Source organism: Peromyscus leucopus, chromosome 9 (genome assembly GCF_004664715.2).
Source record: "Peromyscus leucopus breed LL Stock chromosome 9, UCI_PerLeu_2.1, whole genome shotgun sequence".
Classification (NCBI taxonomy): domain Eukaryota; kingdom Metazoa; phylum Chordata; class Mammalia; order Rodentia; family Cricetidae; genus Peromyscus; species Peromyscus leucopus.
The window spans coordinates 89,629,313-89,649,069 of record NC_051070.1 but is presented as its reverse complement, the minus strand read 5'-3'; the positions used below and the strand labels follow the sequence as shown (position 1 = coordinate 89,649,069).

Here is a 19,757-nt window from a genome sequence, read left to right as displayed (position 1 = left end):
CAAACTGCAGCCCCCCTTCTCAGCAAACAAGGTTAGGGTTGGCTGTACTGACCAGAGGCCAGCAGACACTAGGACCGTCACTGATGAACTGTTCCATGCTCAGCCCACAGGCTGCCTGGGAGCCAAAGGGTAAAAACTGTGCATTCTGGACTTTCCCCGCCCCGCCTACCATTCTGGAGTCTGTTTTATCCATGATGTCCCTCTTCTGAGAGCTAATGGCCATGGGAGGTGTCCACATCCTGTACAGGAAGAAGCATTGTTTGGCTTGACACTAAGGGAGGTGGCAGTATTCAAAACCATCCATCTTCCAAGCCACACTTAATTAAAAAAAAAAAAAAGAAAGAAAAATGACCGAGCTTTGAGTCCTTAGTAGAAACCTGGATCTCCTTCACACACCCTGGGACACTACCTCCCCAAGCCAAAAGAGCAACGTGGACTGACTCCACCTTCATTGAGCACCCTTCCACATGGCACCTCTAACCTTCCTCCATCCCATGGACCTGGCTTTCAGACATGGAGTCACAACAGGATCTCCGTCAGAGACTCAGCACCCAGCATTGGGCTAAAACTCAGCCTCATATTTCTGACTAAGAGCATGTTACAGCCATGAAGAAACAGATGTGTCACATAGAATAAAGGTCCAAAGATGCCTCTGGCAACCAAGGGAGAGCTCTGTCTAACGGTCCTACAGCCTACAAGTTGACTTTTAAAGCTATATCAACAGATATGACAAAAAATTACCCCACAGAATTAGCTAGGCTTTCATTTGAGTAAATTAGGGTTAGGAAGTAAGGAATCATTTGTACAGAAACAAGATTAGGAATGAACAGTAGGTTCTAGGAAACCCTATTTAAATGACGAATCCTATCCACAGAGACTGAGCTAGCTCTGACACTAGGCTGCCTCTAACAAATGGTTCCACATGTTCAGAGCAGCTCAGGTCCTGTGGCTGGCAACAGCTGTAAGAGGCCAGCCTATGCCTCTCTGAGAAGGCTCTTCTCTTCTGAGAAGCTGTTCCTCGTACTAGCCAAGAAACATTGCTCTGGGTCCTTGATAACACAGGAGAGTGCTCAGCTTGACAGCATCTCCACCATATAAGGAGGTCTGTAATGGGACAGTCAAGACATTGCATCTCAGCCCAAGCCAATGCACTGGAATTAAAACAGACACACACAGACATGAGAGAGAGAGAGAGAGAGAGAGAGAGAGAGAGAGAGAGAGAGAGAGAGAGAGAGAGAGAGCAGTTTGCAAATTGTTGCTAAAGCTAGGTCATGAGAAAGTAGGGGTCTTGCTCACATCCTCGTACAGTTGCTAAAGAACAGCACCCACAACCACCCCAAGGAGGCCTGAGGAACGACGGGCAGGAAGATACACTGTCTCCCAGCTATGGTCCTCTGCTGACTCTGAGGAGATGCCTGCAATCTGGAGCCCCATGCTTCATGAGCAGCACCTGCTAGCTAGCAGGAAAGAGGAAGTCCCCTGCTCTGGGAGGAAGGGTGCTGTTGTCCTTTACTCATTTCCACACGGTTGTTCACAAGCACCCCAGTGTCCACATGAATAAGCCCAATATCAGAAAAGATTTATCCGGCGAGTGGGAGGAAGAAGAAGCTGTAGGAGGGATTGCTAAGTTGGCCTTGAAGCTCCAGCTCTGCCCACCTGCCTGGAGACAGAGAGGATTAAGTAATTAGGTAATATTTATAAAGTGTGAAAACGACTGACAGCCCCTGGCACCTGCTACCAGAATTGGCTCAACACTTCCAACCGAGCTCAGACAGCAGTGGTGCCTGGGAACATCTTGACTCCAGCCAGCACCTGCCAGCCAAAGCTCTTCCTCTCTGTGCTGCAAGGGTGATCTCCGGGACAGTGAAGCAAGCCCTCTCTTCATGGCTGCTTTGAAATGAAAATTCAGGAGGATTTTGTCTATGGTAGAAGAAGCCTCTTTGGCTGCAGGTTCTTGGAAGAATGCAGATCCATCCTATAAATGCCTGGCTATGCTCTTGCCATGAGAGAACCTAGCCTGGATAGATGGGAATGCCGATGTGGCATATACCATCCACCCACCCATCCACCCATCCACCCATCCACCCACCCACCCACCCATCCATCCATCCATCCATCCATCCATCCACCCACCCACCCACCCATCCTCTTTACTGAAGAATAAGCCATGATCACAGTGCCACCTCCCCAAGAGACAGAGTCTCACCACATCATGGTACTCACAGGGTAGTACAAGAACAGGCTATTCTAAAAACAAACGTCAGTAGTGGTAAGTGCTGTGAGGGAAAAGTATGGGTGTCCTCCCAAATGACCAGCCAGACCAAAGCAGCCAAGAGACTTCCCTTGGAAGGGCACCTTAGGCAGTTGTGATGGCTGAGAAGAATGAGGTAGGTGCAGAGGGAGGTCAAGTGTCCGGAGGCAGAAGGAGCTGCCTGCTGGGGCTGGAGCATGCCAGTGAGCTGATGCCAAAGGAAGTGATATGCAAGACAGGTCTGGGGAGGGAACGGGATTCAGAGATCATGGTGTCTACGTTTCTCTTCCTGTTGTTGTGATGAGACACTCTGATAAAGGTAATTTAAGGGAGACAGGACTTATTTTAGCCCACAGTTTAAGGTACAATCCATCATGGCTGGGAAGTCAAGGTAGCTGGAGCTTGAAGACTTAGTGACGTCATACCAAGGGTCAGGAAACAGGGTAGTGGATGCCATGTTCTCAGCTCACTTCCTCCTTTTTATTCAGCTTAAGCCTCAAGTCCAGAGAATGGTCTTGTCCGAAATTAAGATGGGTCTTCCCATATCAGTTAAGGTAACGAAGATGATTCTCTACAGACATGCCCAGAGGCCCACCTGCTAGCTGATTATATACTCTGTCAAGCTGACACTAACCATCACACACAGAAACCATAACCTCCCCAGAGAGGTTTGGACACTTGCAAACAGCCCGGCTTCACACTTCTTCCAGGAGGCATAACCCCTATTTCTGAAATGTGAGCTCCATGTCACAGATAAAATGTACACAGGAGTCTGGGCTCACCTACAGACTGGAAAGTACAATTATTTGCAGAGAATGTTCCGTATCTCAGACTGTGTATTATCTGTCCCACAGACTGGTAGGATGACTGCATCCAAGAACAAATCTGCAGCCTTAGGACCTGGCCCAAGCCTGGTTTCTCACGCTGCCCTAGGCTGTCCCATGAGCCAGTGGACAATGAACGGCTGTGTATCTGCGACAGCACTGGCTACCGTGGGAGGCTCCACTTATGTAAGTAGTCCCAGGTGAAGTGGGTATGCTGGCTTCCCAGGGGTTGACTCTGTGACCAGGGCCTCAGTAGCTTGTACAAGGAGCGCCCAAGGCAAGCTGGCAAGCAGGAACCACTAAGCACGTGATGGCGATGATGAGGTGCTTTGTGGTGGTTGGTTTCAAATGGTATCTTGTTACAACTCAGAATCACCGGAATTGGAAACGTAACTGAGGAACTGTCTACGTCAGCTGGTCTGTGGGCATGTCTGTACAGGATTCTCTTGACTGCCTTAACTGATACAGGCAGACCCACCTGAAATGTGGACATTTGTGTGTTCCATATAGAGGCTACTCAGGTCCTGGGTCCTGGGGTAGCTATCAGAAGGGCAATGCAATCTTGTAGAGATCCAGAGGGAAAGCCCAGGAGTATAGAACGCATCAGGGAACAGTGAACACCACTGCTTCTGGCAGTGGCCAGATCTAAAAAGATACAGGATAAGGACGCTAGCTCTTTACTTCCTTGGCCTTCCTCCTCACTGCTGAGTTAATTGGTGGTGGTGCTGGAGGTGGTGGTGCTGGAGGTAGTGGTGCTGGTGCTGGTGCTGCTGATCCCTTTGCTGGTATTTGAACAGGCTTTTCTGGGTTTCCAGGATGGACTGAGGACCAGCGGCTCTCTAGGAACCCTCTAGGCCAATGGTTCTCAACCATTCTAATTCTGTGAACCTTTAATACAGTTGTGATCCCCAACTGTAAAATTATTTTGTTGCTACTTCATAACTGTAATTTTGCTACTGTTATGAATTATAATGTAAATAGCTGGTGTACAGGATATCTGGTCTGCAACTCCCTAAGTGGTCATGACTCACAGGTTGAGAACCGCTGCTCTAGGCCTTTGGCACCAGACTGGAATGGTTGAATGGACAAAACAGCTGTGTGAACTAAGCAGCTGTGCCTGCCTCTCGGTGTGGGACAGCTGCTGTTGGACTGTTTCAGTCACACTGTGTGAGCTGGTTTATAAAAGCCTTTTATCTATCTATATCTATCAATCATCTCTATCTGTCTATCCATCCATCCATCCATCCATCCATCCATCCATCCATCCATCCATCCATCCATCCATCTATCCATCCATCTATCTATCCATCTATCTATCTATCTAATCTATCTAATCTATCTATTCATTCTATCGGTCCTGTCTCTCTAAGAATCCTGACTGCTACCATGTTGCATTTAGGCATAAGAAGATCTTACTTAGTCTCCTGTGTCTCTGCTTTGTCTTATCACCTCCTGGCTGTGAACTTAAGTGTAAGGCACTGATTCTAGCTGTTAAGACTCCCTCCTCTTAAAGAGCAGCTACACCACTCACCCAACTCAGCCTCCATCCAAATGCTGAAGTCAGTTCCTTTGGGACACCACCCCATCCCTATCTGGACACTTCTAACTCCTGATCACGTCACCTGACCTAGAACATTCCATGGAGCCTTCTGCTGGTCTTGTGGACTCTACTGCAAGTCCCCGCCAACATTCTTTACATGACAGCCTAAGTGAGAGGCTCACACAGCTGTTCCTATCACTGCACCAGAGCTGTGAAAATGCGATCACCACCCCCAGCAATGTTCCTGACTTGGCAAAGGTCCATCTCCCCTGCCCTATGTCTAATCTTGCTTCTTCTTTGTTCACTGTTCCATGATGCTTCCTGTACCCAAGGCCTTTACAAATCACCTTCCCCTCTAGATCTCTTCAGGATTCCCTTCCAGTCCTCCAGTGGCTCACTCCATAATCAGGGCATTGGTAGTCTACACATGGAACACCCAAGATAGCCTGGCAGGACAGACAACACCAAGCAGAAGAATGATGGACTGCCCTGCTCAAGGAGACTTCTTCCCCACTGCCTCCCCACTCTTAGGACATGATCTGGTTTCTATAAAACCAGTGACACTTGGGCATGACGGCCTGTGCTTGCCTCATTTCCTATCTTCCATTCACAATGTTAAACGTGTACATATCTGTCTGTCTATGTGTAAGTAGGGTGTGTGTGTGTGTGTGTGTGTGTGTGTGTGTGGCAGTGGTGGGGTGGGAGGTATATGTGCACATGGAGGCCAGAGGTCAATATCTGATTATCTTCTTTCATCAACTACGATTTTGAAACAAGGTCTCTCACTGAACCTGGAGCTCACCGACTTTGGTGAGGCTGACAACCAATGAGCTCTAGGAGTCCTGTGCCTCTACTTCTCTATGCAGTGATTTTATACACACACACACACACACACACACACACACACACACACACACCCCACAGCAGCTGGCCTTTATGTGGGTGCTATGGATCTGAACCTAGGCCTTCATGTTGGCAATGAAAGCCAACATGCTCACCTTCACTTCTAGTGCCCAGATGTTCACAGCAGATACTGGTATGTGGTCAGTCCTGGCTGAAGGCATTTTGAAAATCAAATAAAACATATGTGAGTGTCAAGAGGCCAGCCCAGCATCTGGCGCCACCAAGCTCTTCCTCGGGACAGATAATCTTCTTGGTAAACTTTTCAAAGGCAGCTGAAGATACAATTGAAGATAAATCTCCCGGTTGCAAACAGCAAGTGAAACAGGCAATGTCAGCTGTAGTTTGAGTGTGGCTTGTCTCCGCCAAAACCCATGTTGAGGCCTGGTCCTCAATGAGACACACAACAGTAGGGTGGTAGTGAGGACTCAGGAGGGAGAGGCTCCCCCTCAATAAGGAACCAATGCAGCTCCCTGGGGGAATCGAGGAGTTGTCAGGGAAGCTGGCCGGTAGACGGCAGACCAGTTTTTGTCCCCTCTCTTCTCAGCATACCCTCTTACTTTGCTGCCAACATTGGTACTTCCTGTCCCTTACCAGAAGCTGGGCAGATCCCAAACAAGCCTTGTTGTTTGTAAACAAATTACTCAGTCTCGGGTATTGTGCTATCCCAACAGGAAACAGATGATATGACATGTCTGCAGAACACTAACATCATGTCAAGCAAAAAAAAAAAAGGCAATCTACACAAACATATATGAGGGGACGGACCCGTTTGGTCCTGGGTGTTTTAAACCAGGCCTGTATCTTGCTTTCCTCTTATCTGCTCCCAGGTTAGATCTCAGCCGGCTGCGAACCTGCCTGGAACAGACGCTTTGCTTCAGCATGTACCTGCCCAAGAGTTTCTGAAGTAACAAGATAACTTTGCAGAAGCGTTCCTGAGAGGAGCAGCTGTCTACAAAGGAATGAAACATTCCTATCAGATAATAAGATAAAGTAATTGTAGCTCATTAATGTGGTATGTGGAGATGATTGAACTGAAAATAGAACAACATTAATATTTTCTCCAAAAATAGCACAAAACCAACATTTCAATGTCAAACTCTTTCTGCAGCAATCATGCATTTACATCTTTGTTTGCTCATTTTGGTGGAAAATGTGATGTTCTGCCTCAGTGTGTTCTGGTTTCAAATCAGCGAGTTACTTATGGATATGTCCTGTACAGCCACTTTAACCAAAACAGGAAGCCATCTTTGGTACCGAGGTTGCTGCTGAAAAGGACATCCCAGAACCCACTTTCTACAAACCGAGGGACAAGTCTGTGACACTAAGGGTACGCAGGCAGCCAGTGTCCTCTCTATTTCCTCTGTTTTTATTACATTATACAGTGTCACTTTAATTAAGCCATCAAATCAAATTATCAGATCAAGTGGCTTCGATTCCACTGTGGGTTGAACAGGTTTCGTTAAATTAATAAACCATATGTTTTGTGTTGTTGGAAGCAAAGTTATTTTTCTTCAATCACCATTCCAAATTTCTTCACAATAGCCAGTATTCAGCACTTAATCACAGGATGCTCCTCCATGAGCTAAAGAATCACCGAATGACAGCCCATTAAATCCTAAAGTCTGTCCAAGTTATTTACAGACAAAGGGCAGAGTAGCAAATTGGATATCCCTTGAACAACTCCCTGAGCCTAAATATTGTTTCTGTTTTCTGGGCTCTATGGTCACCTGCGTACATGTGGAACACATACAGGCAGGTAGTGAGTGGGCATCCACGGTGAAGGAAGTGTCCTAAAACTGGGCTGCACCGACTGTTGTGTAGCCATGAATCCACTAAAAATAATCAAACTGCACATACACAGAGGTGGGACTGACATGTAAATCTTGCCTAAATTTTTGTGAAAGTTGGGAGAGAAAAAAGAGCTGGAGCGCTGGGGTGAGGCTCAGCAGTAGAGAACTTGCTTAGCATGTCCGAGGCTCTGGATTTAATCTCCAGCATCTCAGAGTGCAAAGATTAAATAAATAAATAGGAATATCTCCCACACTGTGGCCCAAAGAGTAAAGAATGAATACAGTCACTCTAGGAACTGACAATGTCTAAGTGAAACTAAACAGTAGAGGATGTGGCCTGACCTTCAGACGACAGACAGTATCTATATGGTCACTAAGAAGCATGATGTTTTGATTCTCACCGGAACTTAGAAATAGCTCGTGTAATCCTGTATACAGTAAGTACTTTCTGGACTAGTCACACATGGAATATAGTCTTCAGAATGAACAAACCACTGCTCCATGTCACACTCTCAACACCAGGGGGAGTAGGGCACTAAGGAGGCTGGTCACAAGCACATGAGGACACCACCACTCTCTGGTAGTTGTTACCAGGGGACTCCACATCTGAAAGGGCATGGCGACCATCCTTTGATAGTAGGGATAGCTCCTTGACCCGAGTTCTTGTTACTCAGGTGCATTTAGTTGGGGAAATTCATCAAGCTGTGCTCACGTTTCATGCGTATCTCTACAGTTGTGCAGCACTGCATTTCCAGGGAATTCAGGGCTCTTGTGCTAAAATATGCTGCTTTGGGCTTCAAACTGAATGCACCTATGGGGTGTGTCTTGGGGGCCACAGATCTCCTCCCAGAAACTAACTAGCTAGGGAAGAGCCACCTGTACCGAAGGAGAGGCTATGTCCTCTTCTCCATGAGGAAGGTTCTAGACCTGGGGTTTACATGCTCGCTTCTCCTTTATGCAGTGGCCTAGTACATGTACTTCATTTTTAGACCTGTCTTCTACTCATCTGTCGAACGTGTCAGTATGTGGCAGGAGAGGAGGGTTGGATAAAGAGATAGCAAGACTAACACAGAAGAAGTCGGCTGGCAGGAAGCCTGGAGACCCCCACCCGACCAGAGTCACACAGGGAGAGCAGAACCTGTGCAAAGACAGACACGTTTCTGAGCATGGGGAGAGATGGGTGCTGTGTAAATGACACAAAGGGTCAAGGCAATGGGGGCAGCACGTCTGGGTCTCAGTGCTATTCCCTCTGTAGCCCACTTCCATTCCAAGGAGTGCCTTTTCCTTCCTTAATAAACAGCCTCCATATCCACCACTATCCCTGTGGCCTGGTCCAATGCTTTGTTCTACAATATAAGAACCTGTAAGTTTCCACATAGACTCAGACCCACACCTATGACAAGAGTGCCCATGGACTCACTCAGACCCACGCCTACAAAAAGGGTTTCCACAGGTGCCAATGGACTCAGACCCACGCCTATGACTGAAGGACCCTAACCCTTCAAGCTTAGACCCCCCCCAAAAGCCCCAGGAAATGAGAAACTAAAAAGAAAACTAGTTCCAAGAGCCACCTGACTCAATCATTACTCAACCTCCCCTGTAACAATGTAACAATGTAAAAAAAATTCTGTTAAGAGATGCGCTCAACTGTGACTGGGATAATTGCAAGTGTTCCAGGAAGGACCACTGTGACCTTCGTGTAAACTCCACTCCCGCCCTGATACCCCCCTTGAGGTTTCAGGAAGAATGTACATGCGGATGTGACTGTACCCACTCTGTGATCAGACCATGATCTTGTGAAATGAAATTGTATGGGAATTATAATCTTACGGCTTTTGTGGGTTTTCCTTTAAAACCCCCCATGGGGCTGCAGTAAGATGCGACTCTTCTCTTAGGAGCAGAGTTTGCCCGTCTGTACAGATGCTTCAATAACAACCTCATGCTGTTGTATCAACTGGACTGGAGTCTGGGTTCTTAGGGCGCCCCCTCGAGAAGGTAGTACCCTGGGTCTGGGGTCTATCAACGACAAGGGAGCCCATGGACAAACTGAGACCCATGCCTACGACAAGGGTTTTATACCAATTCAGTTATCAAACACTCAGGTAGGAAAGGGAGTGATTTCACTTTTCTACAATGCTGAAAATCCAAACAGGGTTTTAGAGTTCTCTCATTCTCTCTTCCTCCTTCCCCCTCTCTCTCTTCCTCTCTCCCCCCCTCTTCCTCCCCCTCTCTCCCTCCCCCACTCTCTCCCTCCCTCCCCCTCTCTCTCCCTCCCTCCCCCACTCTCTCCCTCCCTCCCCCTCTCTCTCTCCCTCCCCCCTTCCCTCCCCTCCTCTCCCCTCTCTTTCCTTATGACCCCTCTAGAAATAGCAGACATCCTTTTAATAATTACACATTTTAAGAGTTAAGAAGGGACATGATCTGCAGTAAGCTTTGGAGAATGAGGAACTGACTGTCCACAACCCATATTTAAGTCTATAATCTCATTCTTCTGGACCCGAAAAGCTCATGTGCTAATAATGGGGGTGGGGACATTCTTGGAACAAGCTCCCTGTCACTTACCACTTGGGCCACATTCAGTGGAGGGCCTTGTCCACATGGACACTTAAGTGAAGGAAGACCACCACCCTCTAACTTTCTTAGATGACAGATGCCACACATCCTTTCTGCACAGCTCATCTGTCACTCACTCAGCCACTCAGCCCACTTTCCAGGGAAGAGCTTTGTTACTGTGGGGTTCTCAGCATTTCTGAGCTAGCAGATTGCTCTTGATCCAGATTTCACATCCCTTGCATGACCTCTGCACAGACTTCTCACAAAGAGAGAACCCTAAGGAGGTCTCCTTTCCCAAGATTCTCTTGGGGAAAAGCCTTCAAGTCCAGTTATTTTTAGCCAAGTTTAAAAGGTTAGCCCAAGTGAGGATTTTTTAATACCGATCCAACCCTGAGGCATCTCATAGGTTTGTGAGCATCTTAATTGTCCTGCTACTGACAGGAAATGAGCTTGACCTGAATCTCAAGCCTTTCTCGAGCATGCCTGGCCAGAGCAGTATCCTACACTAAACCACAGACAGACAAGCCAGACCCCTACTCATTCCTGCTCCTGCTGCCCACACTCGTGCTAAGGGCTGAGCTCGGAGCCTTGCTCTGACGTTAGGTAAGTGCTCTGCCGCAGGCTGCGTCCGGCTCTTCCCTGCTCTCTCCTTTCTGCTCCTCTTTAGGTTAGGAGCTGGGAAACAGGCTCATCACTATTATCCAAGCACAGGTGTTGTGGACCCGAAAAGCTCATGTGCTAATAATGGGGGTGGGGACATTGTTGGAACAAGCTCCCTGTCACTTAGCACACCACACAGAACAGTCTGCTTTTCCTGTTGACAAAGCATGTGAGTTCCTCCTACGCCACGTAAACACACAACTCCGAAGGAAGAGAGCACTCGGTTGCGGAGGGCTGCCTCATCACACCAAGGCCCAAATTTGTTTCCACCTCTCCCAGGACTAGGGCTTTGGTCAGACATACTTCTCCACATGGTTCTGAAGAAGCAACTCAGAATTGTAAGTGATTTATAAACAAACAAACAACAAAAACAAAGCTAAAAGGAAGAGCAAGGGTTCCTGGGGTTGGAACTCAGATTCAGTTCACATGAGAATATAGAAATGGAGGTAAGATCCAGCAAGTGATGCTCACATACTTAGCAGACACCAGAACCAAAGTCGTCAACAGAAATGCTGCATTGAGTACTTCAAAGATGCTGGTGTTTCAGCTCAGAGAAAATTCCTGATATAACAGAGAAACGCCTGAAAGGTAGGACAGGCCTGGGGACATGGCTCAGTGGAGAGCACTTCAACCTAACAGGCACAAATCCTTGGGTTCCATACTCAGCACTGCATAACCAAAGGGCATGGTGGCACATGTTTACAATTTCAGCCCCTAGGAGCTGGAGGGGGGAAGATGAGGAGTTCAAGGTCACCTCTGCCTGCATAGCAAACTTGAGGCCAGCTTGGGCTACCTGAGACCCTGCCTCAAAAAACCAAACAACAACAATAAAACACACAAGTAAGACAAGAGTTTGATTAATTAAGAGTTTCATTTAGACATTGCTATTAGTTTGGAAGTATAAAATAAAAATAGACAGAGAATGATTGATCTATTCCTGCTAGTCAAGGGGGCAATTTTAAACAATCCAACCAAAAATTATCCACACATCATTCCTATTTATTGTCTAGACAAATTTCTTTTCACTGAGAAACATATGCTCTTAACAACAAGTCACAATTCTTGGCTGACTTTGAACTGTGCCTGTGTGTGTGTGTGTGTGTGTGTGTGTGTGTGTGTGTGTGTGTAAAGGTTGACATCAGGTGTCTCCCTCAATTTTTCTCTGTATTAGTTTTTGAGACAGGGTCTATCACTGAACCTAGAGCTCACTGATTGGAAATACTGGCTGGCCAATAAGCTCTGGGCATTCTACATGTCTTTGTACCCCACAGCCACTCCCAGAACTAGGCTACAGATGCATGGTACTAAGCCTGGCTTTTATATGGGTCTGAGCATCCAAATCCATGTCTTCATTCCCTTTATAATTTAAGATCATTTATGATGAGAAACTTTCCTCCTCCAGGCTAGAGGACTCAATCAAAATTTACCTTTAGAGGCTTCTGTCCCTAGTGGGTTGTCCAAGAAGTCGGCTAGGTCATGGTTCCAGGCATCTCGGACAGCGGACTTCGACACCACTCTGTCATTCAGAGCCTGCTGTGGCCGGAAGTTGTTTCTCAGGTACTCTACTGACTTGACGTGGTCTTGTTGCTCCGTGGTGAAGATGGAATAAAAAGCCTCAAGCTGAACAAAGAACCAGAGAGAGGAGGAGAAAAACTCAATGAGTAAAGCTATATGATCCAAAGGATATTGGGTGATCAGAACACAAAGTGGCAAGTGGCCAGGCTGAGGCTGATCTACCGAGTAGTAGGTTACCTTCCAGAACCACCACCAGCCAGCGGCTGTATCTCTGTCTTGACCACTAATTGGGGCTGTTCTTAGCTGCAGGTGGGGTGGGGCTCTCAGACCACATGCTTTCTGTAGATTTTCCCAGCAATACTTTTAGTACTATGTGAAGAGCACAGACTTATGATGAGTCCTGGAAGTAAACTGCCTAGGTATGAACTAGAGGCCCTGCTTACACGGCTTCCCCACACTCTCCTTCCATAAAATGGTGGTAGTCATAATAGTGTTTACCTCGTAAGGTTTGAGCAACAGGACCAATGATAAAATACTTCATCCACATATAACATTCAAAGTCCACACTAACAGCTTAAGAAATGGTAGTAACTTAATTCTTATAAACAAGCCTCTGTGGATGGACTACAAATCAAATTCAGCCAAGTCATGACAATGCTCAGTGCTAAATATGTGGGTAAGTTCAATTGCCCAGTTCTAAACTTACCAGATAGCTGGCTAGTCACAGACAAATGACTCAAGCTCTCTAAAAATGCAAGCTTCCTTATCAGTGAAATGCCTATAAATGTAGGGTTCTGAGAAGATGGAATCTATGTGGGTCATCCAGACCACAACAGGTGTTTAAAGAAGATCAGCTGCTGACACGATCACTATGAAGAAACATCTTCCACAAGAACACTGATGAAACTTTTTTAAAAAGAAAAAAAAATCAGCACCCCACAATCATATCCTGACCATCAAGATGGACTCTGTGTAGCCCGCAGCACTGCGTCATTAAGAAAGGTCATTCTTCTGTGGGTGAGGATGGAGCACTGACTGGCTGGTCACAACTGCTCTCATCAGAACACAAAGATAATCTTGTCACCAAAAAAAGGGCAGAGGAGCAGAGGGCCAGAAACTATTGCAGGCTTCAGGGAGCTAGGGAGCTGGCCATCAATACTAGTATATAAAAACTTTTAAAATTATCAATACTATCTGGATTTTTGCAGATTCTGAGTTGGGGGTCATCTTCAGGCCTGGATCAACACTCAGTTCAGAGAATGACCCAGAAAATGTCCAGCTTGAGGCCTCCTTACTTTGCATGAGAAAGGGATGCAGTTCTAGAGTGATTCCAGCCAAGTAAAATCATTCACTAGACTGCTGATGCTGTGAAGATATGAACCACTGAGCTGGAAACAATTAAAGGGGTTAAAAGCCCCCCAGTCCAGTGATGCCACTAGCTTGACATGATGACCAAAATCAGACACACACATACACACACACACACATACACACACAAACACACACACACACACACACAGAGAGAGAGAGAGAGAGAGAGAGAGAGACAGAGACAGAGACAGAGACAGAGACAGAGACAGAGACAGAGACAGAGAGAGCACGCACAGGTTTCTGATTTTCTCAGAGGAAATGACTTCCTAAAATTTTATGAAAGGAATTAACAAAGACCCTCTAGAGATGGTCCAGGTAAAGACCGATCAAAATGATTAAAAGCTGAAGAATAAATCCTGTGAGGAAAATAGAAAGGCCATACGAGAATTGTTTGGCCTGAAGAAAGGGTGAGGGAGGCACAATTTGATTAAAGGCCTTGTAGAAGATGCTGATCAGCTACTCTCTATGTCCACTGAAGGCCAAATAAAAATGGCTTAAATAAAAGCCACAGAAATGTGAGTTGAATAAAGGGAAGGATTTCTTCACATTCAGGGTGGGGTTTTTGTTGTTGTTGTCTGTTTTTTGTTTTGTTTTTAACATGGACTGGGCTGTCACATAGAAGTCAGACAGGAAGTCTTCTGGAAGAGAGTAGTCTGGCCGGAGAGCCATTAAGCTTTGAAGAGCCAAAGAGAAGAATCTGGGATACTCTCAGCAATACAGCATCATGCCTTGTGTATTCTCTAGAATATGTGCTTCCTTCTTGGCTAGCACTTAGTTCTAAAAGAGTTTACTTCTGAAGCCTCAGTAAAGAATTAGTCACATAACTGTAAAAAGAGGAAGGTTGTGAATTAAACACAGAAGTGCCTCCGTTTAAACTGCTCCCACAGCTTAATGACATGCTATGGCTTAAAAGCTCAAGATGCTTCCTTGCCATTAACTCAACTCGCCTGGCTGACTTTGAGGGAAGGGTGTGATGGTTCTGAGTGAACTCATGACCTGAATGATATTATATTGTCAACTGGATCATAGTTTCCCTTGACAGCCACACAAAAGGGTTCGCACGGGCGGACAGGCTTAGCAGGCTTATCAAACGCCTTTAGGTAGGTTGGCAGCATTCGCTAAAGGCTGTCACTCCTCTAAAAGGAATGGAAATTGCCGGTGGTCCATCCCTTTGGCAATAATGGCCACAACTGGTGACAGAGCAGAAACCTCCCTGATTCTTGGGTTAGGGAAAAGTCTACCTTCTTCGTTTTGGCAGTAGAACTGGTGACCTTCACATCCAAAGCCCAGAAGAGGAGGAGCTATATGACATGGCAGTCTAAACGCCAGACCACAGGACCAACCAGGCAGACACGCCTCTCTGAGCCTTCGACCAGTGTGCATATTTGACGCTCGATTTGTTGGAACCTTCCATATCTGGTTAGAAGTGACACAGTGATCCTTTACATTGTATACTGGGGCTCTGGAGAGATGACTCAGCAGTTATGACACCAGCTACCTTTGCAGAAGACCAAGGTTTGGATCCCAGCACCCACATACAAGCTCACAACCATCTACAATCAAGTTCCAGGGGATCCAGCACCTTCTTCTGCCCTCTATGAGCACCAGGCACACGTGTGGTGCATATACATACAACACAAACAAAACTTTCATACGCATAAGATAAAAATAAATCCCAAATAAAACAATTGCACACTCTCTCACGCTACAGCTCTGGCTGCACACCACCACAATCTCCCACTCTGGATGATCTGGCCTGTGCCTTGCTTTCCATCTTGAAAGCTCTCATTCTTAATACTTGGATCCAAACTTCTGTTCTCAGAGACTGCCTGACGAAGGTGTGGTCTTGGCCATCCTACCTGCTCTTCCTATTTTTGTGTGTATTGTGTGTATGTATAAATGTATGCATGTATGTCTGCGTGCAGGCAAATGTGGAGACCAGCAGTTGATGGAAACAGCCTTCATTGATCACCCTCCACTTGACTTTTTGAGAAGGCATTTCTCACTAACCTGGAGGTCACCAATTCTGCTAGACTGGCTGGCACCAATGCTCAGCAATCCCCGTCTCTGCAGGACTAGTCACGTTGCTGCTCTATCTGGCTGCTTTAGAGGTTACTGGGGAATCCAAACTCAGGCCCTCATGCTTTCAAGCACTTCGCTGAATGAGCTGTCTTCACACATTCTGTACTTTTGAGACTTTACAGGACAACAGGATAGCAAAGCTACTTACCTCATGTGCTTTTTCTAACTTTTTAATGAGTTGCTATATATAAAGTGTTTGAAATAGTTCCTGATACAAGGAAGTACTCAATAAATATTGTTATTACTACAATTATTTTTATTTTATGAAGACTGTAGCTAATGGTGATTGTACTCTGATTACAACAATGTAACATGGCATATCTGATCTTTCCTCATTCTCTTTATTATTTTGTCAAACTTACTTTATACCAGGCAGTTCATCAAACACTAGAAAACTAAAACTACTTTTAGCCTAAAAGAATAATATTAATAACATATTATTATTATATTGTGGTGGTTTGAATCAGAATGGTCCCCATAGGCTCTTATTTAAATGTTTAATTCCCAGTGGTAGACTGTTTGGGAAGGATTGGGAGGTGTGGCTGTCTGTGGTAGAGAAGGTGCATCACTTGGGGTGGGTTTTTAGGTTTCAAAAGCCCATGCCAGACTCAATGTCTCTGTCTCTCTCTGCCTTAGGCTTGTGGAAAAAATGTAAGTCTTCAGCTAATGCTTCGGTTCCATGCCTGTCTGCCTGACGTCATGCTCCCCAACCATTACGATCATGGACTAAGCCCCTGAAGTGCCCAGTTCAACGCTTTCTTTTTATGAGTTGCCTTGGCCATGGTGTCTCTTCACTGCAATAGAACAGTGACTAAGGTAAACACTGACTCGAGCAGCTAAGACTTACCAAGCCCTTATAATATGTAAGCACCCTAGAAAAGTAGCATGTGCTTTGTTACTTAGTCACCAGAGAGGTCCTGTGAGGTTGGGGCCATTGTTACTGTTAGCAGGCATGAATTACCGACACCGATTAGGAAACTGGCCCTTGAGACATTAAATAACATGCGCAGATCACAAAGGGAACAAAGGATGAAGTAAGGACTGAAAACCCATGTCTGAGTCACTCAATTTCTCTCAACCACACCATGTCACACTTAACAGGCCCATAGCATGATTCAGTGAATGAGAAGCCAGCAGTGGAGAAACCCAATGTGGTGACAGTCCCTAGCAGTTCCTGTTAGCTAAGTCCAAGGCCAATTTAGGCAGGCTACCCAGTATCATCTGTTTGTCCTCTTTTGTGTTCTGAAAGGAAGCCACATACAGCTAACAGAGTGGCATGAACAAGATGGCCACCAAGGGGAAAAATCTCTCCACATCCCAAAGCCTTTGCCACTATCTTCACCTGAGCTATTTCCAGGAGGAGGTAAGAAACACATTTTCGGATTTATCTTAACTCTAATGTAACTAATGAAGTCTTTATCATTTAGTAAAAATAAATGAAAGTTTTTATTTCTATAATATCAAATTGACTTTTTAACTTTTGAAGAGAGTGTGTAAAATACTTCTTTCTTTTATCCCTGCTTGGGGAGCTGTAATTGCATTTTAACTGTGCTGTTACAAGAACAATTTTAACCTTGAATCGCAAATGTGCTGGCTGGAAGTGTATATAAATCATTTTAACTTAGTTTTTATTATAAAAGTATTTCAGAGAATAATTAGTTTTTAATCTGTCAGTTTGAATCAAAGGAAAGTTGAAATCTATTCATGCCATGTGTGTGTTGCCAGGGCTCTTGGTCCACAAGATGTCAGGAGGGGACCACTGAGGCTGAAGGGAAGAGATTAGAGAAAGTGAAAAATAATAGGATTAGGAGCCATTAAAGTCTGGCACAATCAGTACTTTAAGAGGTGGGTATACAGCACCGATTCAGAAGACCCGGAGTCCGTGCTTAGCTCCTAAAACCCAGGGAGCTGCATTAGGAATGAACAGGTTTCATCTCGGGCCCTGGAGATGCTTCAGGACTGGCAGGGTGGGCCCTGTGTGTTGCCTCATTACAGAACAGACAGTGACGACGGAATATTAAATACCCAATAACCCTGAGCATCTCAGGTACTTCTGAACCACAGCTGCAAAAAATGTAATCTGAGACTTGTTAGCTAAATGCAAGGCCACGTCCTTCCTGCGGCTCAGACACTTCTACAGGAAGGCAATTACAGAAAGGCCTTTACAGAAAGAAATCGCCTTCAGATAATTAACAAGAAAAGCAGTCTCTTTTGGATTAATCATGGCATCTTCACCCCACAATTTAGAACTTTTCTTTCTTCACATGTACTGCACATGGTGTTGGTGAGGACATTTCTGGATATCAGACACACAGTTGTCATGGCCTTAACACTTCAGTATCCAGGGGCTATGCATGCTCTTCCATTAGCTAGCCCACACTGAAGTAATAGTTCAGAATACTGGGTTGAACTCTGTTAAAACTAATTTTCTGTTTTTATTTATATTTTTCAATGTGTCCACTATAGAATTTAAACAAATTACATGACTTTCTTTATTTCTATGGGGCAGGGCTGTCCTTTGGTTATGGTGATCATTTAACAAAGAAGACAGGAAGGCCATCAAGCTGCTTCCTCTCCTATCAGGCACAAGTCTAGACATTTCACCTTTATTATGTTTTTACAGATGGGAAGACAGAGGCACAAAGTAGAGAAACTTATCTGAGAAATGGAGTCAGGAATAGAACTCACTGTTTGAAGGCAATTAGCCTCCAAGCATAAGCTCTGAACTCCAAAGACATAGTCTAATTATTCTGACAGACATAAGAACAGTCAAAGGAGACAATGCTGATAACCCTGTCCTTTCCGATCTATCTCACTGATAGGGGGAAAAAGGTCAAACATCCAAAGCAGACTAATTAAGACATATTCAGATTTACTGAATATCAGAAAGCATACCCCCAAAGTCACACTTACTGTAAGAGGTATCTCAGGGGTTGAGCCTTGTTGCTCCTGCAGAAGATTTGGGTTTACTTCCAAGCACCCACATAGCGGCTCACTCTAGTCCATAACTCCAGTTTCAGACGATTCAGTGCAGTCTGCAGGCTTCCTCAGGTACCACGAATCATGTTCATGTAGTACATGGACATATGTGTAGGCAAAATATCCATGCACATAAAATTCAAAAATTAAAACAAAATCATGCTGGAGAAAACTATAGGCAATGCCATAGTTGAACCTATAGGAGGAGCCAGTCTGTTGATGATGGGGCAAAGGAGCATCAGTTGTGAGACTCTGCTGCAGAATGAAGGGAATCCTACCAACTGAACTCAAGAAAAGTATCTTCTGGACTCACCATGAGAGAATGTGTTCAACATCTACTCTACACATATATGAAAGTGTACAGAAAGACTATAGGCAGCTGACTCCAAGAAGTAGGCCCACTCCTTGAAGCTTCCAGACTGCAATGCCATCATTTTGTTTGGATGACAAGGGGATGGCATCATTTTATTTCCCATTTTCTCTCTCACTCTTATCCCACTACCTCCCCCTTCGTGTGTGTGTGTGTGTGTGTGTGTGTGTGTGTGTGTGTGTGTGTGTGTGTATACTTGGAAGCCTAAGCAATCATTCTCTATCTCTTTCCACCTTATTCATTGGGGCAGTCTCTCAATCAAACTCCAAGCTCCCCAAATAGCCAGTTATGATAATCAGTTTTCTCAAAGATCTCCTGTTTCTGCCTTCCAAGGTTGGCAGTTACAGGCAGGCCACTGTGCTCACTCAGTATTTTTATGGTTTCCTGGGATCCAAACTTTGGTCTTCACACTTGTACAACAAGTGTTTTCACTGCTAAATCATATTTCCAGCCCTGTGGCTTTTGCCTGGTGTTTACAATGGATGGACAGCAGAGTCAAATAAACCACACCGACTACTGATCAACAAGATGTCTAGGTTCCACCAAAAAGGATCATATTTGGATCTACATTATCATACAAGCCAGAAGCTGAGTTCACCGGCTAAGAGCTCATTAGAATGCCTATATAGAGTCACAGGGGAGTACAAAAGAGGCAACTTAAGAACCTGTTTGTGTGCAGTGCAAACCTTCAAAGAAATCCATATCCCCAGCTCCCGGCTCCTGCTGGTCGCCACATCTTAGGAAGAACTAATGTCCTCATTGCTTATAGGCACCACAGCCATAGAGAAGATACAAGGGGGTGGGGGAAGGCTTCTGAGAAATAGCTGAACAGGACCTGAAAGACCTGGTTTCTTTCTGATAGAGGCAGACGTGGAATTCCTAACCACTCAGCTTTTCCAAATTGGCCTCTGCCTCCCTG

The 19,757-nt window shown here is 45.4% G+C and overlaps 1 protein-coding gene across 3 annotated transcripts in view; it reads right to left on the bottom strand.

The window, feature by feature from the left end:
* The window catches only part of Ptprg (protein tyrosine phosphatase receptor type G), a 695,461-nt gene that overhangs the window by 110,747 nt on the left and 564,957 nt on the right, over nt 1–19,757 (bottom strand). For all 3 annotated transcript variants that reach the window (XM_028880550.2, XM_028880551.2, XM_028880552.2), the window contains one exon: nt 11,949–12,141. In XM_028880550.2, the coding sequence (XP_028736383.1) occupies nt 11,949–12,141 (193 nt within the window). The remainder of the gene's footprint in view (nt 1–11,948; nt 12,142–19,757) is intronic.